The sequence below is a fragment of the Austrofundulus limnaeus genome, unplaced genomic scaffold (genome assembly GCF_001266775.1).
Source record: "Austrofundulus limnaeus strain Quisiro unplaced genomic scaffold, Austrofundulus_limnaeus-1.0 Scaffold32, whole genome shotgun sequence".
Classification (NCBI taxonomy): domain Eukaryota; kingdom Metazoa; phylum Chordata; class Actinopteri; order Cyprinodontiformes; family Rivulidae; genus Austrofundulus; species Austrofundulus limnaeus.
In genome coordinates this window covers 2,307,409-2,325,849 of record NW_013952434.1, presented here as the reverse complement: position 1 = coordinate 2,325,849, position 18,441 = coordinate 2,307,409, and the positions used below count along the sequence as shown (strand labels likewise).

At 39.0% G+C, this 18,441-nt stretch overlaps 5 protein-coding genes across 13 annotated transcripts in view; 3 read left to right on the top strand and 2 right to left on the bottom strand.

The window, feature by feature from the left end:
- Positions 1-2,603, top strand: part of ripor2 (RHO family interacting cell polarization regulator 2) — a 53,791-nt gene extending 51,188 nt beyond the window's left edge. For all 4 annotated transcript variants that reach the window (XM_014005842.1, XM_014005840.1, XM_014005841.1 and 1 more), the window contains 2 exons: positions 617-707; positions 840-2,603. In XM_014005842.1, the coding sequence (XP_013861296.1) occupies positions 617-707; positions 840-940 (192 nt within the window). In that variant the 3' untranslated portion in view covers positions 941-2,603. The remainder of the gene's footprint in view (positions 1-616; positions 708-839) is intronic.
- Positions 2,604-2,843: 240 nt separating this feature from the next.
- Positions 2,844-14,500, bottom strand: gmnn (geminin DNA replication inhibitor). 5 transcript variants are annotated; one of them, XM_014005848.1, is made up of 7 exons: positions 14,478-14,500; positions 5,506-5,563; positions 4,525-4,623; positions 4,246-4,399; positions 4,067-4,149; positions 3,661-3,771; positions 2,844-3,321 (listed from the first exon to the last, which is right to left on the bottom strand). In XM_014005848.1, exons 2-7 carry the CDS (start codon positions 5,551-5,553, stop codon positions 3,154-3,156), a joined length of 663 nt encoding a protein of 220 aa, XP_013861302.1. In that variant the 5' UTR covers positions 5,554-5,563; positions 14,478-14,500; the 3' UTR covers positions 2,844-3,153. The 5 variants fall into 5 exon arrangements, with proteins under 5 accessions (XP_013861302.1, XP_013861298.1, XP_013861299.1 ...); XM_014005844.1 differs by lacking the exon at positions 14,478-14,500 and adding an exon at positions 6,866-7,414 and having other exon boundaries at positions 5,506-5,595; XM_014005845.1 differs by lacking the exon at positions 14,478-14,500 and adding an exon at positions 5,890-5,995 and having other exon boundaries at positions 5,506-5,595.
- On the top strand, positions 7,274-10,956 carry cunh6orf62 (chromosome unknown C6orf62 homolog; the record flags this gene model as incomplete). Its single annotated transcript, XM_014005849.1, is given in 5 exon segments — positions 7,274-7,597; positions 7,702-7,878; positions 7,972-8,097; positions 9,455-9,589; positions 9,693-10,956. Coding segments are annotated over 5 exon segments (693 nt in total). The 3' UTR covers positions 9,819-10,956.
- Positions 10,958-12,032, bottom strand: acot13 (acyl-CoA thioesterase 13). Its single transcript, XM_014005850.1, has 3 exons — positions 11,879-12,032; positions 11,567-11,751; positions 10,958-11,353 (listed from the first exon to the last, which is right to left on the bottom strand). The coding sequence occupies exons 1-3, from the start codon at positions 11,960-11,962 to the stop codon at positions 11,194-11,196; spliced, it is 429 nt and encodes a 142-aa protein (XP_013861304.1). The 5' UTR covers positions 11,963-12,032; the 3' UTR covers positions 10,958-11,193.
- A 1,402-nt stretch (positions 14,501-15,902) lies between the features above and the next one.
- tdp2b (tyrosyl-DNA phosphodiesterase 2b) lies at positions 15,903-18,343 on the top strand. 2 transcript variants are annotated; one of them, XM_014005837.1, is made up of 7 exons: positions 15,903-16,083; positions 16,262-16,383; positions 16,464-16,610; positions 16,826-16,917; positions 17,431-17,549; positions 17,632-17,802; positions 17,885-18,343. In XM_014005837.1, the coding sequence occupies exons 1-7, from the start codon at positions 15,934-15,936 to the stop codon at positions 18,164-18,166; spliced, it is 1,083 nt and encodes a 360-aa protein (XP_013861291.1). In that variant the 5' UTR covers positions 15,903-15,933; the 3' UTR covers positions 18,167-18,343. The 2 variants fall into 2 exon arrangements, with proteins under 2 accessions (XP_013861291.1, XP_013861293.1); XM_014005839.1 differs by having other exon boundaries at positions 16,038-16,123.
- Positions 18,344-18,441: the final 98 nt, after the last annotated feature.

Below are 18,441 nucleotides of genomic sequence, written 5' to 3'. Positions count from 1 at the left end.
CAGAGAGCAAAATAACTAAAAACAATAAAACAGATCACAAATATAAAAAACAACAATTAAAACACAGTAAAAAGCACATTAACTAAAAGTCTGTCTGAATTAAAAATGTCTTAAGTTGTTTCTTAAGAGTCAGTAGAATCTGAACAGCGAAGGGACAGAGGGAGAGCGTGGAGCCACCACCTGAAAAGCTTTGTCTCCACGAGTTTTATAATGGGTTCCAGGTGGCTGCTTATCAATTAATCGTTTGTCAGCTGATAAGATCAATAAACTTTATATTATTTAAATAATCATAATTGCATCAACTTGTTTCAATACTTTAAATTTGCTGTTATACATACTTCCATGTYTGTTTTGTAAATGGGCTCCCTCTTGTGGTGTAATGATGAACTGCAGGCCTGATTCTTCATAAGAAGAGGGAACGTTCGAAAAACAAATTAATTCCTCATAGAAAATCTCTTCTGACCCCACTGTGGGAATGAGTGGTGTATTGCTGAAAGCTACAGGAAAGCCTGGCTCAAGAGGTGAAGGGACGACTCCAGACTTTTGCTGTGTGATGAGAAAATCAATGTGTGGTTTGAATATAAAACCTCCGGTGACCTCCTCTGTGTGACTGCAGGCAGTGGAGAGTATCAAAGCGGTCACAGCGATGTGTGACTCAGCTGATGAGGAGCTTCGTCACGTGGCCATAGAAACCCTGCTCACGTTCGGTGAGTGTTGCCGTTTTGCTCGTTCTCAGATTTCTGAACTGGACTTTAAAAACAATCACCTAAAAAAAATCCTTTCTGCCTGCATATGAGAGCAGTTTGAAGCAGTGTTGATAATAACGGTGCTCGTTGCAGGCGAGGAGGGGCGGCTGGCCTACGAGCAGCTGGACGCGGTCGTGGGGGAGATGATCCGTTTGGGCACGCGGCGAGGAAACGCCGTCACCACCGCCTTCTGAGACGCCTCTTAAACACAGCTGCACTGTTTCCAGGCTGGGGAGCAGCTTCAGCCCCACCCCTCCAGAACCTGGTGTTTTCTAACCTGCAGCCAAGAGGACTTCCTGTTCTTAACTTCTACTAACACCAAACCAACGGTCTTAACACACAACCTGAAGCCCTCCTGCACACACACTCATCGTTCCCCTCCGCCTGCTTCCTGAGCCAGACACACCAGACGGGTCAAACTGGAGATGGAAACTGGATTTTGGACCTAAAGCTGCTGCAGAGACTGAGGGAACATCCTGTTTTTAAAGCACCACTGCACATACCCTGATATCTGGTTGAGTTATTTGAAGCATTTTGTTTTTCAGAAGCTTGCACACTGCTGTAGAGAGCTTGTAAATAYGGTTTCCTCACTCAGTTTACATCTGACGTTTCTCATGCTTGCAGTTTAATAAGTGCAATTTTTTTGTACATATACTTTTTGCTTGTTTGCATCGAGCTGACGTGAGACGTGACTGTCAGCTCTGACCACCTGAGCCTTGATCTGATACTTTTTTTTTTTTTTTGTAAATATACTTTTCCTGCTCGGTCAGAAGGAGCCACTGCGGGGCAGTAAATCTGATTTTACTCCCTGAAAATGCACTTCCTGTGTGTTCATAGTGGAGGATCTGCTGAGTATTAATGTTGTACAGACACACATGAGCTAATAAGATTATAAATGTTTTTTATTACAGAATAATCTGTTTGGGTCTGATTTGTTTTCTTAGGATCTCGTGGCGAAAACCGGCGTCCAATTCCCACTTTTCTTACAGAAACTGTACTACTGAGTCTGGTGCTGACGCACACTAACATCTTCATAATAACCCATTTTATTTATTTACTCTAATTGTATTATTTGAACTTACTGTATTAGAGCAGATATGTGAATTTATTGTATATTATGTTAAAAGTATTGTCATGTTTTTACTTCAACTGGGATTTTATTTKAAAGGAAGTGTATTAGATTAAATATTTTGGAGATTTGCTAACAGTTTTTTGGTATCAAATGTATTCTTCCCTAAAGTTTTTATAAGTATTTGGACTTCCATACATTAAATCTTTGAGTAGAACTACTGTAACCAAAGGAAATTAAAATTAAGTTTCTTTTATTGGAGAATGTATTTTCATTATAGCCAGAAAAACATATCTAAAGAAGCACAATTTAAGATAAACTMGTTACATTTGGGTGTAACTTCTCAGTCCAATTCAAAGCCATATTAAGGGGTAGTTTTATTTTTCCTTGTAATATAACCTGTAAATGAGTGAAGATATTAAACTTGTCATTTGTTTTTCTATACAGCCTTTTTGCAAAACACGGTTTAAACTTAAAGCAAATGTTTTAATTTCCTGTTTTTGTGCATAGCATTACAGTATTTTAGTATTTAAATTAACCCACTATGTAGGCAATATTTCCTTTTATGAACTTGCAGCTGACCAGTGTTTGATTAGTGGGCAACGTTGAGTCCTGATCACTGTAAAGAACAAGCTGGTATAATGTGCACATATTTAAACTCGTTTTTAACAAGAACGTTTTCTGAAATTAATCTGTGGTCAACGGCTTCTGCACTGAACCGCCTAACTCATCTGTGGTCAGCATTTCCTGTGCTCAAATGTTGCAATAAAGTTTATTTTTGCATATTTGAACTGTTTTGTTTCTTTAAAAGCTGCAGACTCATTAAGTTACATTCCAAAAAGTACATCTCTTGCACAGATAATTTTGGCCCTTTTTTTTTTGAAGATCTTGTTTCAGAAAAGGTGCATAGATTTAGAAGTTGAGTTTAATGTTGATTCACTGTACGAATGTAACGTTTCGCTACAGATAATTTGAATAGTTGTAGCTTTTAAGTCCTCCAAGCAAACTAACCTAAGTAAACAGAGTGAAGAAGATAGAAAACATAAAATTTATTGTACACAACTGTAAATCCATGAAGCCACTCTCCTGTACATTAAGCCAACATCTTGTCTCAGCAGAAACATCAAGCGTAAATCCCTGTCAAAGACTCCTCTGCCAAACAAGAATGTTTCATTTAATAAATTACATAAAAAGTGTTGCCTTTTAGAAATGGCCGTTTACAGTGAAAACTCTCCAGAAGCAACCTTTACTTTTTCAAATGTCCAAAAAAGAAAAAATGTCATCTTGTAAAAAAATCATGTTAAAGATGAAGAACCATCTGCAGTCAGGTTTCTGTGGTTAATGCTGCTCCCCTGAGGGTCCTGCTTGTTCCTGGTCTGGGGTTTCTTCATATTCATCACTGTAGTCAAGATCCTCCTCATCCTCATCTTCATCCCGTTTCTCCTCCACATCAAGAGCAATGTCCTTCATTTCTCCCAGGTTGTCAGGACATTTCCCAGTCAGCCTCTTTAAAATAAATGCGTAGTTTATGGAGACTCAGACATTACAAGTTTAATTACATTCAAAACTACAGATTTTAAATTCCAAAATGTCAAAGAAATCCAGTTTTATTTGGCCGATTCAGGTAATTTGTTGCTCTTTAGGATAATAAATCACTCGAGGTGAAATTTTATACTTTAAGTCTGTTCTAGTCCTTTCATTATGACCAGAATTCAGATCAAGCCTCACAATAAAGAGGCAGGCCAAAAGGAAAAAAAAAATGGGTTCAGATATCTCAATTAGACTAAACATTTAAGCAACATTCTTCTGCTGCTTCTCTCAGTGTGATCAGCAGCTGTAACGTACCTCGATCATGTCGGCCATGTACTGAACGTGTTGTGCCAAGTCCTGCAGCTCTTCGTTTTCACTCTGAAGCAGTTTAATCTGCTCATCTCTGGCCTCAATGTCTTTATGCAACTGGTTTCAAAGAGGAATAAAATGCAAAAGGTTATTTAAAAAAAAACAACAGGTTTGACAAAGATGTGAAGTCAATAGAAGCAATGCAAGCTACAATCACACTTTGACCCCAGTGGGAAGAAAAAAAAACTGGGTGTGATTATAGACTCACGTTATCAGAGAGTCTTTTGGGGACAAGCTACTTTAAAATTGATTAACTGACAGCTGGACCAGGGCTTACAAAAGGTCAATTTAGGGGGAGCGTGGGAACGACTCAAACAGCTAAACATTAGCAGACTCTTAGTGATTAACTCACCTTCTCATTCTCCTGGAGGACATTGTACAAGGCTTCACGACGCTCCTCGGCTACTTCTTTCCAGTAAGAGGAAGGTGGAGTTTCTACGATCAAAACGCAGCAGTTTCAGTCAAAGGCAAAAAGTAAAATTTAACCATGCAATATTAAAAAATATAAATTAGAATACATCACATATGTACCTTTGACCATAAGGTCATAAGCTTCCCTGGAGACACCATCTGGTAAACAATCAGTTTCCTCTGTTTGTGTGGATTTAACTTCCATCTTTACTCTCTTGGGGCCTCTAGTTTCATCAGGCATCCACTGCTTCCGCTTGGGAATACCTTTTCCCATCTGAGGAAAAATAAAAATAAAAAACAACCTATTTAAAAACTAGATCATACATTGCACTGGACTTTAACTTGTTATCCTACTGATGCAATCATTACTATCKGTTCCTTTAACAAGCAATCACATACCTGAGCTGATTTCAAACTTGTGTTGACTGCTGAGGGTTGGAGGACCTGCAGCCTTTGCCTGGGTTGTCCCATTTTATTTTGTGATGTTGTAAAAAAGCTCTGCAAAAAAGGCATAAACCAACAGTTTTAACTCCTGCACTGGCAGCAGCTACAGATCCTATCCTATACTGGGTCTCTAGAAAGTTGTGATTAAGTCCCATAGGAGACTTATTTGACCCATGTTCTCGTTTTCATAGTCTCTATTCAGCAGAGGCTTGGCATCAGTTCACAGCCTTTACTTTAGTTACACGGTCACCATGGCAGAGGCCTTAAGTGAGGTGTCTCAACATTGCAGCAGGGGCACAGGTGTGTGAAAAAGAGAAGAGCACAGACCATCTTAACAGCCGTGGGAAAGTTTTCTTAAACACAAATTAGAGAAAGGCCAACAACGCCAAGTTAAAGTTTTACCAGACAAACAGAATTGCTTGAGCCATATAAAAAGTCATCTTTTAGTGATTTTAACAAGGAGTTGTTTATTTCAAGAGGAAAAAGCTACACCAGTGGTCATGTTATTGAGAMTAGTGAGGCAGTCCATTTCTCTTTATTTAGAAACGTGTAAATAACACTGAAACCCCTCATTAAATATTAGAGATCAAATTAGCCTAAACAGCCATCAGACCAGTTTTGATCAACAGAATGGATAAYGCCATTAGTGAAAACATGAAAGTGTGCCTCAAGTTTTCAAGATTTGTGACTATACTTTATAAAGAGCAGTAAAGTTCATATTCCATTGTTCAAAGGGTTTAATAGCCCATATATTCAGTGCATAATCTATAAATAGAGTTTAATAAACTATTTTTGTTGATAAAAGTGGTACCTACTGTGATTCAAAGCATTAACAGAGACTTAAGTGCTTCCTTCCTAACTTGAGTCAAGGTTTGTATTACATTTTAAAACAAAGTTATTTTAATACTCAGCTCAAGATGAAATCAAATCACTTACCATTATGTTTTCGTTGGACTTCTGACTCTGTTTTCCAGTGGCACTCATTTTCTGGGCTCTAAAAAGTGTAACACAGAACACTTGTTTAACCTGAAACATAAAGCAAAAATAAGTTTAGCATCTGCTCATTAGTACAGCCTTGCTTGCAAAACTCCATCTGAAACGTGGTTGTAATCAAGGCTAACTGAACGTGTTTCCTAGTAATGCTAAACACAAGCTAATTCAGGAAACCAGCATAGCCAGTGTTGAGCTAAACGTCACCAGACAGTTATTATAAAAGTCTTAATTTAGACTACAAACCTTGTCAGCACTTTGATAAACAGCAGCGGAGAATAAAGTTAAACTAAAACACTTTTTCCACGACGCTGAAAGTCACAAGCTCACCTTTTTCGTAGCTAATACATCGATCGCGCGACTCCTTCAGTAAAGATCTCGCGCCAGCGGCTTAAATACGCCCATTTTGTCACGTGGTACGCTCGCCAATCACCAGTAAGGATTGACTKTCCCCCTCGTGCGGTCACGTGCCCATCCACGTCACGTCAGTGTTGTTTGTCTGCGCAGCCATTTTGGGGGAAGGCTGTGGAGAGCGTCGAGCTTGTTTGTGCCGTGCCGTGAAAACACACAAAGAAACCAAACGGAAAAACGTCGGGACGACACGTCGTTAAATATGGGCCCGCCGGGAGACAGAACACGCTACACGTCGACTGAAAGAACGGAGGATTTCCGCTGGATTGTCGATTTATCTTGACATGGCATGCGGCAGGGCGAGCCGGAGGTTGTGACGACTGAAGAAAAGAGAGAGAACAGCAGCTCGAAACTTCAGACGTGGACAGGGAGAGATTTCGTTTAGTCAACTTTATTTACTTTCGCCTCACAGTGGTGGTTATCGGCCGTCTGTTGATTACCGGGCTTTATTCTTGAAGAAATGTTGACGAGGCGCGACTGAAAAGGCTAAATTTTATCGAGCAGAAATGCCGAGCACGAGCAAAAACAGTTAAGGCAGCAAAACATTGCTGGTCTGGTCTGTAGCAGCGCTGGTAGCCACAGTAAATAAAACCGAGCGAGAACATGTAAACGCGACAGAGGGAAAGAAAGATGACAGACAGAACATGAGCCTCGTTTAAACAAATTTATAACAAAAAAATAAGATGTAGCTTTTGTCATTTATTGTCACAAATGAACCATTAGCTCACTTTTTAAGTGTGCTAAAAATACGCCCACATCATGACTATCAGCTGTGGCAGCGCCGCAGGCCCTGGGCCGAAAGAGTGACAACAAAAGTTGAGGAAATGTCGAGTTACTTTCGCAGTTAGTCTTTGTTGTTATCCGGTGCCAATATCTCCTGGCATCTGTTGTTTACCTGCCATGTTTGTCCGTATGCCCAGTCCGTCTGTAACACGCTCATAACGCAGTCTACAAACACACAAACAGCCATGGATGAGGGACTCTGAAATGACCCGCTTAACGCAATATGTGTCTGCTTGTTGTAGGTCACGATCTCACAAGTAAAAGTAGTACCAGCATGTGTTTGTCGTGGTAGTGGCCGCTCCCGTTGGGTTTTGATAACATTTAGGTATATAAAAAAGTGACATCTAAGTTGTTTCCTTTAATTTTGTTTTTTTTTTTTTTTTTTTTTTTTTTTTTTGTAATTCTTAAAGTGGCAGGTTGGACAAAAACAAAACAATTTGGCCTGAAAGTCATGTCTTAAGATACTGAATTTTGATCAAGGATATGTAGTCTTAGCCTTTGGATCATTCCCCCATCTAAGAAAAAAATAAAAAATMAAAATGACTTAGTTTTATTGCTGATTTATTGATGTTTTTCAGTTTATAATTAAAATATAGATTTGAGTTTTGATGTATTATTAGCTCCGTTTTTTACCAAACGTAGCCAGTATAAGACTAGAGGGTGTCGTTAAAGTGGACAACACGAGACGTAAAGACACTACTAACAAAATCTAACCATGGGGGACCCAACTTCACGAAGAAACCAAACCAGAAATCGTCTTCGAGCTCAACTTAGAAAGAAAAGGGAATCTTTGGCTGATCAGTTTGACTTCAAGATTTATATAGCCTTCGTTTTCAAAGAACAGGTTTGCATAGCGTATCTACATTTGTCTAACATTTAAAATCTGCTTACGATTGTTTGACTATGTCAAAAAGACGTAAATGTGATTTTTTTTTTTTTTTTTTACAGAAGAAGAAGTCTGCTCTTTTTGAGGTTGCTGAAGTGGTGCCTGTGATGACGAACAACTATGAAGAAAACATCCTAAGAGGTGTGCGCGATTCGAGCTACTCTCTTGAAAGTTCAATAGAACTCCTGCAAAAAGATGTTGTGCAACTACACGCCCCCAGATACCAGTCAATGCGAAGGGTAAGACTGAACCATCTGACAAGAAAACGGTATGATGATGAGAAAAAAAAACATATTCACAGGTTAATAGACTGGTGTTTTTTCTCCTCGTAGGATGTGATAGGCTGCACACAGGAAATGGATTTTATCCTTTGGCCGCGCAACGATATCGAGAAGATMGTCTGTCTGCTGTTCTCCAGATGGAAGGGTGCCGAGGACGAACCCTTTAGGCCTGTTCAGGTCAGACATCTTCGCTTGAAGCGACCACATTCAGACATTTAAACTATATTATTATTAACATTAAAAAAAGCTCAGAACAATTTGAATCACAGTTTAACTCTTAGAGGACYGGGTCATTTCAGTGGGCATTGAGGCTGCTCACACCTGTATTTACTGCTGTCTGATTGCAATTGGATCACTCGGGGAGGATTTTAGCGCCGTGTCTGGACGGGGACTCGGATCACTCACAGTAACTTAGCTGCATGTATTTGTATGGATATCAGAGGTTTGTTATGACCGGCTGTCCTGCAGGTTTTAGTTGTTTCCCTGCTTCAACACACCTTATTGAAATAAACAAGTGATTGACAGGCTTCTGCTTAACAGGACATTTTGAATAGATAATTTAATTATTTGAATCGTGTATTGGAGCAGGACAGTGAGTCGAGCAACAGGGTTGTAGGCCTTTGGTGTATATAAACTAGGGATGCTCTGGTCCGATTTTATGTTGCAGATCACCGATACTGATCACATGACTTGGCTGAATTATTATTTCAAGTGCTACTGGCTACGTGGTTTAAAAAAATAGTAAAAGCAACTAAAATACAAATAACTTGCAGGCACAGTGCAACAACTATTTAGTCAAAAGGATATTTTATTTTTTTATTTATACAGGTAGTCCCATTGAGATCCAAAATGTAATTTACAAGAGAGACCTGGATAACTTAAAAACACTTCATATTACCTGCTATCAGTAACCGATCTTTAACAGATTGAAAACATTTTGATTCTCAACAGGCTAAACAGTGCAAAAAGTAAAGTCTCACATTGCTTAAATCAAATAATGTTAAGTAAAAAATAATAAAGTTAGTCAAACGCAGGTTACTTTGAAAAAAATTATAGCTAAATCAAAAATATGAGAGCACGACTTGTTTTTTCATAGTTTATCACTCAGTTAACATGGATTCAAATTTTTGGGTCATTTGCTTTCTGACTGTCTCACTCATACAGGCGTCTCTGGGCTGCATTAACTCTTGCTACTCCGTGCATCTTTACGTTCTGTGCAGTGAGCCTYGAAACCTCGTCATACTCCAAGTGTTTGTTCTTTAAATGCCACATTAAAGTCGATGTATTGAAGCTTTATAACGTTATTTATGCGAGGGATTCTTGTTGTTGCATCGCTCTCACAGATGGTGACAGGTGATCTGTTTTCATAATCAGCAATGAAAGGCATTTATCAAAAAACTTTCATTGCGTGTTTTTTCACAGTAATCGGCAAATAAAACTTGGGAGATTTTTGTTTATTAAAATAAGTTTATACGTTGAGTAAAGACAATTAAAAGAATTAATAGATTTTAAAAGTCTTTCCTCTTATGTGCAGGCCAAGTTTGAATTTCATCATGGAGACTACGAGAAGCAGTGTCTGCACGCTTTGGGTCGTAAAGACAAGGCTGGAATGGTCATGAACAACCCAACCCAGTCTGTATTCCTCTTCATGGATAGACAACACTTACAGGTAAAAAGCAGTCCGCAGAAATGATTGAAATTGTTTGAAAATGTTGAAAACTCAAACAACCTTCTGGTGCTTTTGTTCATAAATCTGTTGTTGATTTTTTTAGACTCCTAAAGCCAAGGCCACAGTTTTCAAGTTGTGCAGCCTGTGCCTGTACTTGCCCCAGGACCAGCTCACCTGCTGGGGTGTGGGAGACGTCGAGGATCACCTCCGCCCATACATGCCTGATTAAGGCTTTGTGCTTCACCCAGCCACACAGAGAAGAGCCTTCCCCCCTCCCTGCCTAAACCTTCAGAAGCAAATTGATGTCCTCATCTCCTCCTTTTTCCCTTTTAAAAGATTTGAACTTGTGCTTGGATCTCCTTTTTGTTCCCCGCTCATTCTCCTCTTCCTGACCTGACACTGATTCAGTCCCCAATCTTTTTTTTTTTAATTTCCTCCCCTCCACGCTCCCATTTCCCCCCCAAATCTTTGACATTTTTCGGATTGAATTTTTTTTCTCCTTCCTCATTCCCTTCACCTCACTCACCCCTTTTATTTTATTTATTTTTTTCCCATTACGTTCATTCAAACCTGCACGAACATTGATTTTGAGTGTTTGGTTGTTCTCTTGGAGCCAACAGCACCRGTCACTGAATGAACTCTTTATGTTGCATCAAAACAGGAACAAACACAGGTCTTCATGGTGGTTCTGAGATGGACATGTCTTATATCCGTGTCATAAGGAAGGATTGTTAAAGCTTGTAATGTCACTGGGATTTCTAAAACAACTTTATACAATCTTTTGACCAGGGATGGGTGTAATTTAGGTGTTCAAACGCCTCGAAAAGCAAAGATGAGACAAACAGTACTTGTCAAATCATACGGTGTAGGTGTTGCTTATAAATCGCCTTAGTTATTTTGCTGGACTTTTCCAATGTTTTTGTGTCATTTGCTTTAATCTGAACCATACTAGGCAGGTTTTTTGCTCAAATCGAGTGTCTTGGAAGGCATTGTACACAATGTTGGTTGTTGATTTTCACTGTTCAAATTGTTCATGCACTATTCATTTAAGCTACTGAAATCTGATGTTTTATGCTTTGATTTTTTGGGGGATATGGGTTGGTGAGAAAATGGTAACAAATTTGTTTAACACGCTAAAAGCTAACTAATTTGTTTAATTCGACATACTAAAGTTACAATCTGCTCGTTAAATTAAAATGTTTTTGCCAGCTTGCTTAATAAAAACCATCAAGTAAAATAGTATGTACAAATTTGAGGTTTAGTGTTTTGATTTGAAAGGGTGTTGAGGCTTGTTTTTTTTTTTCTGTTGGCTCACAAATCATTACTGCTGATCATATCCCAATACAGTGCAAATGTTGAAAGCCTAACTCTTTGTCCAGTTGCTTTATTGCATGTGCACAAATCAACGAGTAATGGAACGGGATTGACTGCTTATTACACAAGACAAGTTGTTGTGAAGATGGAGTTGTAGCACTTGGCAAATTTTACAGTTTTTGTTCTTCAAACTTATTTACATTCAGAAAGCAGCTTATATCTTCACCCAGTGTCCCAGGTTTTGACAGTACAGAGTCAGACACGTTTGACTTGCAAGTGCAGAAAAGATTTTAGCTGCTGCCCAGATGTTTTGTGTGTCTTCCTTGAGCAATGAGCTTTCCAGTGGCTTTGCTGGTCAGATCCACGGTGGCGAATGCGAGCGTTCGCCCCTGCTTGAGCACCTGTGCAGTGATGAGAACATCTTCCCCTACCTTGGCAGCGTTCATGTACCTGTAACAGGGATTTTTTWAAAACTTTTATTAGATACATTTCCAATCTTACAAGACAACATTGGGTGTCAGTACTATGAGGTACATTTACGTTAATGTTTGAGCACATTCAAGCCCTTTGGAACATTTACAAAAAAAAAATAGAATAAAGCTGAACAAATATTGAGTTTACCAGTGGTGTGAGCTGTAACATGATTGACATTTACGGACTCACGTTATGTTCATGTCCACGCTGACCCCGGGGGCTCCCCTCTCACTGTTCATGATGGCCATGGTGGAGATGACGTCCACCAAAGTAGCTGTCAACCCGCCGTGCAGCGTCCCACCCCGGTTAGTGTGCTCCTCCTCCACCCGCAGCTCGCACACCACCTTACCCGGGCCGGCTGACATGACATTCACCTGAGGAAAACGTGTCAAGTGTTCATAACGCTGAAACACTACGGACACAACTAGATGTTGCATGTTTGTGTAAACCAACAAATTGTTAGTATTCGAATGTGTAAATTAAGAAAATATAAATATTTACCTTGTTCAAAACTCGGTCAAAGCCCGCGTTGTCCACCATTACTCTCATTATTTGTTTCAAAGAGTTCAAAGTCAGAGAGCYCATGTTAACGCAGAAAAATTAGACCGACGAACGTCAAAACTCGATCGACACCGGAAGCTGTTGCGTCTGGAAAACCATCCGGGCGGAAATTAAAACCTCTAACTCAATAGTTCCGGTCTGTGACAAAATGCCAATAACGCACAGAAAACCTTATATTCAAGCTTTGCGGAAAATTAAACTGCTAATTTAATAAAATGTAAGCGCGCGCACTATAACTAAATTACTTAATATATTTAAACACAGAAATATAACAATAAAAAGTGTTCTTCWTGGTCAGACTCTGTTGCCCACCCGGACGTATTTTGCTGGTACACCCAAAAAAGATTTGGGAAAAAAAAGAATTAATTGCAGAAACAGCACTTAACTCAGCTTCTCGTGTAAAACTCTGGAGAGTTGGAAGGTGGTGACTCGGACAGCTGCTAACACTTGGCGGATTCTGTTTAAAGTTAATTGGTTTCAAAKGTGGTTTTGGCATAATCCGGATTGTGAGTGGATCAAGATGGCAAGTAGTAGTGGGTTTTTTTTCGGAGGATGAGAATATGGATACAGGATGGTCTATGGTAGAAAATAGAAAAGGAGGAGGGGTAAGAGATAAAAGGTAAAAAAGGAAATAAAAACTGGAAAAAGATCTCTTGAGGATGAGGAAGAAAGAACTGAAATAAGAAAGAAAGCAATGACTGAAGATTTTAAAGTTATATTAAAGTTTAAGGTTGGACAGGATTTGTTTGGAGTGAGCCCTGTTAGTTTATCTAATGGATTAAAGAAAACTATTGGAGAAGTAGAACTAGCTAAAGTTTTAAGAGATGGAAGCCTGCTTATCATTTGTAAAAATGTTGAACAAAAGAATAAGGCTCTAAAACTACAAATGGTGTGTAAAAAAAGAAGTTCTGGAAAGAAAGGTTGTTGGGGAAGAAAAAGGAGTAATATTAGGAATTCCTGTTGGAGAAAATCTGGATGAGCTAAAGAAAATAATCAAAGGAGGAGAAATTACAGGCATCAAAAGGTCACAGGCTTTTAGAAACAGGGAGAAAACTGATAGTACATCTGTACTACTGGAATTTAAAGATAGGATTCTACCAGATAAAGTAATGATTGGTTACATGAGCTTTAATGTAAGGGCTTATGTTCCACCACCACTCAGATGTTATAAATGTCAAAGATATGGACATACCGCAAACGTTTGTGTAATAGAACTAATACTTTTGTGTTTGAGCAAGTAATTCATGACATCCTTTAATGACCTAGGTTTTCATGACATGCTGTTCATCTGCAGACAGAATGATTAAAGTCAGAACAAGATTTGCTAACAACAGTCATTCTTAGATATCACTTGTGTTTATCTTTGTGTTTTCCATTGACCTTGTATCAAATCTTGCTAAGATGACAGAATGGTGTTTGTTAATATATATATGAGGCCTCTCGAGACACAGTGTTCAACAGTAGTGTGGAATGACAGAGAGAAGCAGAGGCACAGAGACAGGCCAGAGTCTGTGTTTCCTGTTGTTGCAATAAAACTCAGCTGATCATCCCACGGAGTACCTTCATTCTTGGACCACGTATTTCTGTCTTTGTTAAATAAATATTGCCATAACAGTTTGTAAAGGAAAACAGAGATGTGGTAGATATGGAGGCGAACATCCATATGGTGAATGTGGAAATAATCCTATTAAATGTTGCAACTGTGGAGGAAATCATACTGCAGCATATGCAGGGTGCACTGTAAGAAAACAGGCAGCTGAAATTCAAAAAGTAAAAAATGAGAAGAGAATTACATATGCTGAAACTGTAAAAGAGGTGAAAAATAATGATAATACTCCGAAAATAAGTACTGGTAATGAAAGGAAGGACGTGGCAGATATCAATCAATGTAATATAACATTAGAAAAGTTGATTCCTTTTCTTGCGTATATTATAAATTGCTCAGAACAAGCAAAAAATAAAACTGAAAAATTTAAATCATTATGAAGGAAGCCACAAATTTTTTTATTGTCAAAGATTTATCTTGGGGAAAAAACTCATGAGGAACTTAGACAAGGTGAAGGGTCCTCTGAAACTGAAGTTTCTCAAACCGTCACATAATTCTAATATTACAGTGGAACGCTCGCTGTCTATTCGCAAATGGTCAGGAATTTAAAGGTTTCATTAGTAATTTAAACACAAAACCAGACATAATATGCATTCAAGAAACATGGCTCAAACCATCATTGCAGTTTAGTATTCATGGTTACTCAATTATACATAAAGATAGGATAAATGGGAATGGAGGAGGTTGTGCCATATTCATAAAAGAAAATATAAAATTTATACAGATCCAAATATTATCTGATTTAGAGCTTACTGCTGTAGAAATTTGGACAAAACATGGGAATATTAAAATAATAAATTATTACAATCCNCAACAAAGAACACACAAAATGATACAATGTACAAACAATAAGGCGTATTTCAAACAAACAAACAAACTTGCATAAAAGAGAAGGATGGGTGCAAATAAAGATAAGAAGAAACAGCACTTAACTCAGCTTCTCGTGTAAAACTCTGTATGTATGTGTGGTGTATGGATCAGCAGCCAAAACTAAGTTAACAAAGTTAGACGTTATTCAAGCCAGAGTAATGAGAATTAGTTTAGGGGCAGTTAGATCAACGCCAATATGTGCTTTACAAGTAGAGTCAGGAGAAATACCATTATGCATGAGAAGACAGCAGCTAATGGTCAATTATTGGATAAGTTTAAAAGGACATAATGCAGATCACCCGGTTAAGAAAGTATTAGAAAAGTGTTGGGAAAGAGGAAAGAAACAAATTGATAGTTTTGGGTGGGTTGGTGATGATAGAGCGAACATTTTTAATGTGTATAATAAGGAATTTAGTCCAACTGTATTGTGGCCTTTGAGACCTACATGGACTTGGCAATATATGAATGTAGACAGAACACTAACACATGTTAAGAAAAGGAACACGCTAGACATTTGCCAAGAATTTTATAATCAAATGCAGAATAAATATAATGACTACTTGCAAATTTATACTGATGGGTCGAAAGACCCCAAAAGTGAAGCAACCAGTATAGCTATAGTGATTCCTGATTTAAAGATTAGTATTTCAAAAAGAGCATCTGATTATTTGAGTGTATTCGCAGTAGAATTATGTGCTATTTTGGTAGCTTTAGAATGGGTGGAGGAAACTAATAGGAATAAAATAATAGTTTGTAGTGACTCTCTATCTGCGTTGATGAGTATCGGAAAGGGACGTACAAAAAAATCATCAAAATATTTTATATGAGATTATGGCGGTTCATCATAGGTTATGTGAACAAAATAAAAATGTTGTATTATTCTGGACTTCTGCTCATGTTGGTATTATGGGGAATGAAAGAGCAGACAGGCTGGCTAAGGAGGAGATCAAAAAAAGATGATATTGATATGCAAATAAAATAATCTAAATCTGAAGGCAAAAGTATAATCTGGAAAGAAAGCAAGAAGRTATGGGAAGTTGGGTGGGAAAATGAAATAAAGGGAAGACATTTATTTAGGATTCAAAATACAGTCAATGTAGAAAAGGATCAGAGGAATAAACAGGAGGGAGGAGATAATTATAAATAGAGTAAGAACCGGGCACAGTTTCCTAAATGGAAATCTTTTTAAGATGGGGAAACACCTCACTGGTTTATGTAGATGGTGTGATGATGTAGAGACAGTAGAACATGTTTTGATTAAATGTGGGGAATATGCAAGCCAAAGAAGATTATTAAAAACCGAACTAGGTGTTTGTAGGGAATTGAAATTTGAGAAGGTGATCGAACAACTGAATAATATTGAGGGGGAAAAGAAGATATTTCGTTTTAAAAATAAAAAAAAAACACTAGGATCTGAGGTGTAGTTCAAGGAGTCAATAGAGGGCAGTAGAGCAACATTAATGGATGCAAGCTGCCGTTAAAACCTAAAGAAGAAGAAGAAGGTGTTGCATTTGGAGAGATGGCCTCCACATCAGGCTCTGATGTTCCGTCTTGTGCTCCTGACGTGGAGAAAGGCAGGACTCGGCTGTGCGATGAGTTCGCTGCGGTCGCGGGAACCGACAGCGCCGTGGCTCAGTGTTACCTGGCTGAGAATGACTGGGAGATGGAGGTACAGTAAACAACTCATTAATGTTGTGGACATGGAGCAGGTCAGCACAGCTGCAGCTTGTTTACCTGATTAGGGTAAAACTCTGGGTAACAAAAACTACTGCTTTCAGGTTGTTTCGTTTTACTTTAAAAAAACAAATGTAAATTTTTACTGTCGTTTTTTTTTTTTTTTTTTTCAGAGAGCTCTGAACTCGTTCTTTGAAGCAGACATGGAGAGAATATGTGCAGAAGATTTTGAAGAAAATAACAGCTCCCCCCAAAAGAAGAGGCAAAAGACTGAGAACACCACCTCCTCAGATTGGTAAGTCTCCTGTCTTCACGGTCCACCCTCATGTCTCTGTGTCACAACTTTAAGTTCTCTTTAAAATAAATCAATTCCAGCATCGATTTAACCAAAGACAGYCCAGCTGTGCAGAAACCCTCCGATGAAGATGACAGCAAGCTGTCTCTGATCTCCTGGAACGTGGACGGACTCGACACAGACAACCTTGCAGAGCGAGCCAGAGGCCTCTGCTCCTATTTAGTCCTGTAAGCACAATGTTCATTTTAAAATGCATCACCGCCAGGGTTTATGTGAACAAATAGGACAGAGTGTTCTACTTAAATATGTGTCACTTTTTTGGAATTCAGGCCTGAAAAAGGAGCTTTCATTTTTTGCTGAACAGATATGAAGCTTTGATCGTAGCTGACTAACRTCCTGAGTTCTCAGGTAGATAACATCCTCTGTGGTTCTTTTCACACAGATACACTCCAGACGTGGTGTTCCTACAGGAGCTAATCCCACCCTACGTCCAGTACTTAAAGAAACGAGCTGTTAGCTACCTGATCCTTGAAGGTAAAGTATGTTCAGAGAAGAACTGTCAGACACGACACCACCATGACCTTTTGTTGAACCGTTTCCTGAAAAATGATGTTTATTACCAGAGTGTTTTAAATTAGCGTGTGTCAGGAATACAGCTGAATCTTTGGGGGGAAATCTCATCTGCTGTCACTGAGTTGGGTGTATTTATGTTTTATACAAACACAGCTTGTCTGATTCAAAACGCTTTTTTAATGGCTTGAAGGAAATACAATCTTTGAGTGTGTTAAAATAAAGTCAATGAAATAACCCCAGCCTTATTTCAGGATGCACTGAGCAGTTATATTTTTAGAGTCTTGAGTCAAGATGGCAACATTTTACTTTAATTAATTGCAGATTTGAGTCACTTTTTGTCTGACTTCTTGATTTAAAAACAAAAYCTTCTTTAAACTGTGATCATGCTGACTTCTGTGTACCACTAAAACTTACTCAGTGGTAGTGTGCACGGCTTTTTAAAACCTCTCTCACCTCTGAACTCGTCCTGAGCAGCCGGGGAAGATGGTTACTTCACTGGGATGATGCTGAAAAAGTCTCGGGTCAAATTCTTGGAGAGTGAGATTGTGAATTACCCCACAACACAGATGATGAGGAATCTGCTTGTAGCTCAGGTTTGCTCTTCATCTTTTATCACGTTTGTTTGGCTCGCCTGAATGTGACAGAAGTAATTGTTGTTTGTTTGTTTAAAATCAGGTGACTTTTAAAGGCCACAAGTTGTGTCTGATGACTTCTCACCTTGAAAGCTGTAAGGGCCACGCAGGAGAGCGGATGAAACAGCTGCAGGTGCTGATGCAGAGGATGAAAAAGGCTCCTGATGACATCAACATCCTGTTTGGAGGGGACACAAACCTGAGGGACACCGAGGTCCGTCGAGGGCTTTCCAGTTACTCCAAACGTACGATTTCAGTCCCCCTTTAATAAAATTAGCTGTGTTTTTCTCTGTCAGGTGGCCAAAGTGGGCCTGCCTTCCAGCGTCTGTGATGTGTGGGAGCGYCTGGGCAAACAGGAGCACTGCCGCTACACCTGGGACACCAAAGCTAACAACAACAAAACTGTTCCCTACGTCAGCCGCTGTCGCTTCGATCGCATCTACCTCCGCCCAGCCACCAAAGAAGGAGTCCCACACCTGGCCCCTGATCACCTGGCTCTGGTGGGGCTGGAGAAGCTGGACTGTGGCCGTTACACCAGTGATCACTGGGGGATTTACTGCAGCTTCACTGCTGAGTAGAAACCGAAAACAGACCGACGTGCTCCAGTTAAAGTTTCTTTTAACCTGCTGCTTCTCTTTTATTTAAAACATGTTCTGATCTCAGCTGAGGTTTGGTGCCWTCATGTTTATCATTTACTCCTTTTTTAATTAGACTGTTGAAATTTGAAGTGCCAGTAAATAAATGTTTGAACTGTTTCTGAAGCGTCAGTTGACTAAAAGTTTATGCTTCACTCTGAAATGAGGAGCTAAAAGAAAAATGTCTCAATGTTTCAATGGTTATAATATAATTTTTT

What these genes read in the sequence shown, in the direction of transcription:
- gmnn (XM_014005844.1), bottom strand. Translation starts at nt 6,940, where the DNA reads ATGGCTGTTTGTGTGTTTGTAGACTGCGTTATGAGCGTGTTACAGACG. An exon ending in AGTCCAACGAAAACATAATG is followed by an intron (nt 4,624 to 5,505) that starts GTAAGTGATTTG and finishes CCTTTTTTGCAG; the next exon opens with AGCTTTTTTACAACATCACA. An exon ending in CAAGTTTGAAATCAGCTCAG is followed by an intron (nt 4,400 to 4,524) that starts GTATGTGATTGC and finishes ATTTTTCCTCAG; the next exon opens with ATGGGAAAAGGTATTCCCAA.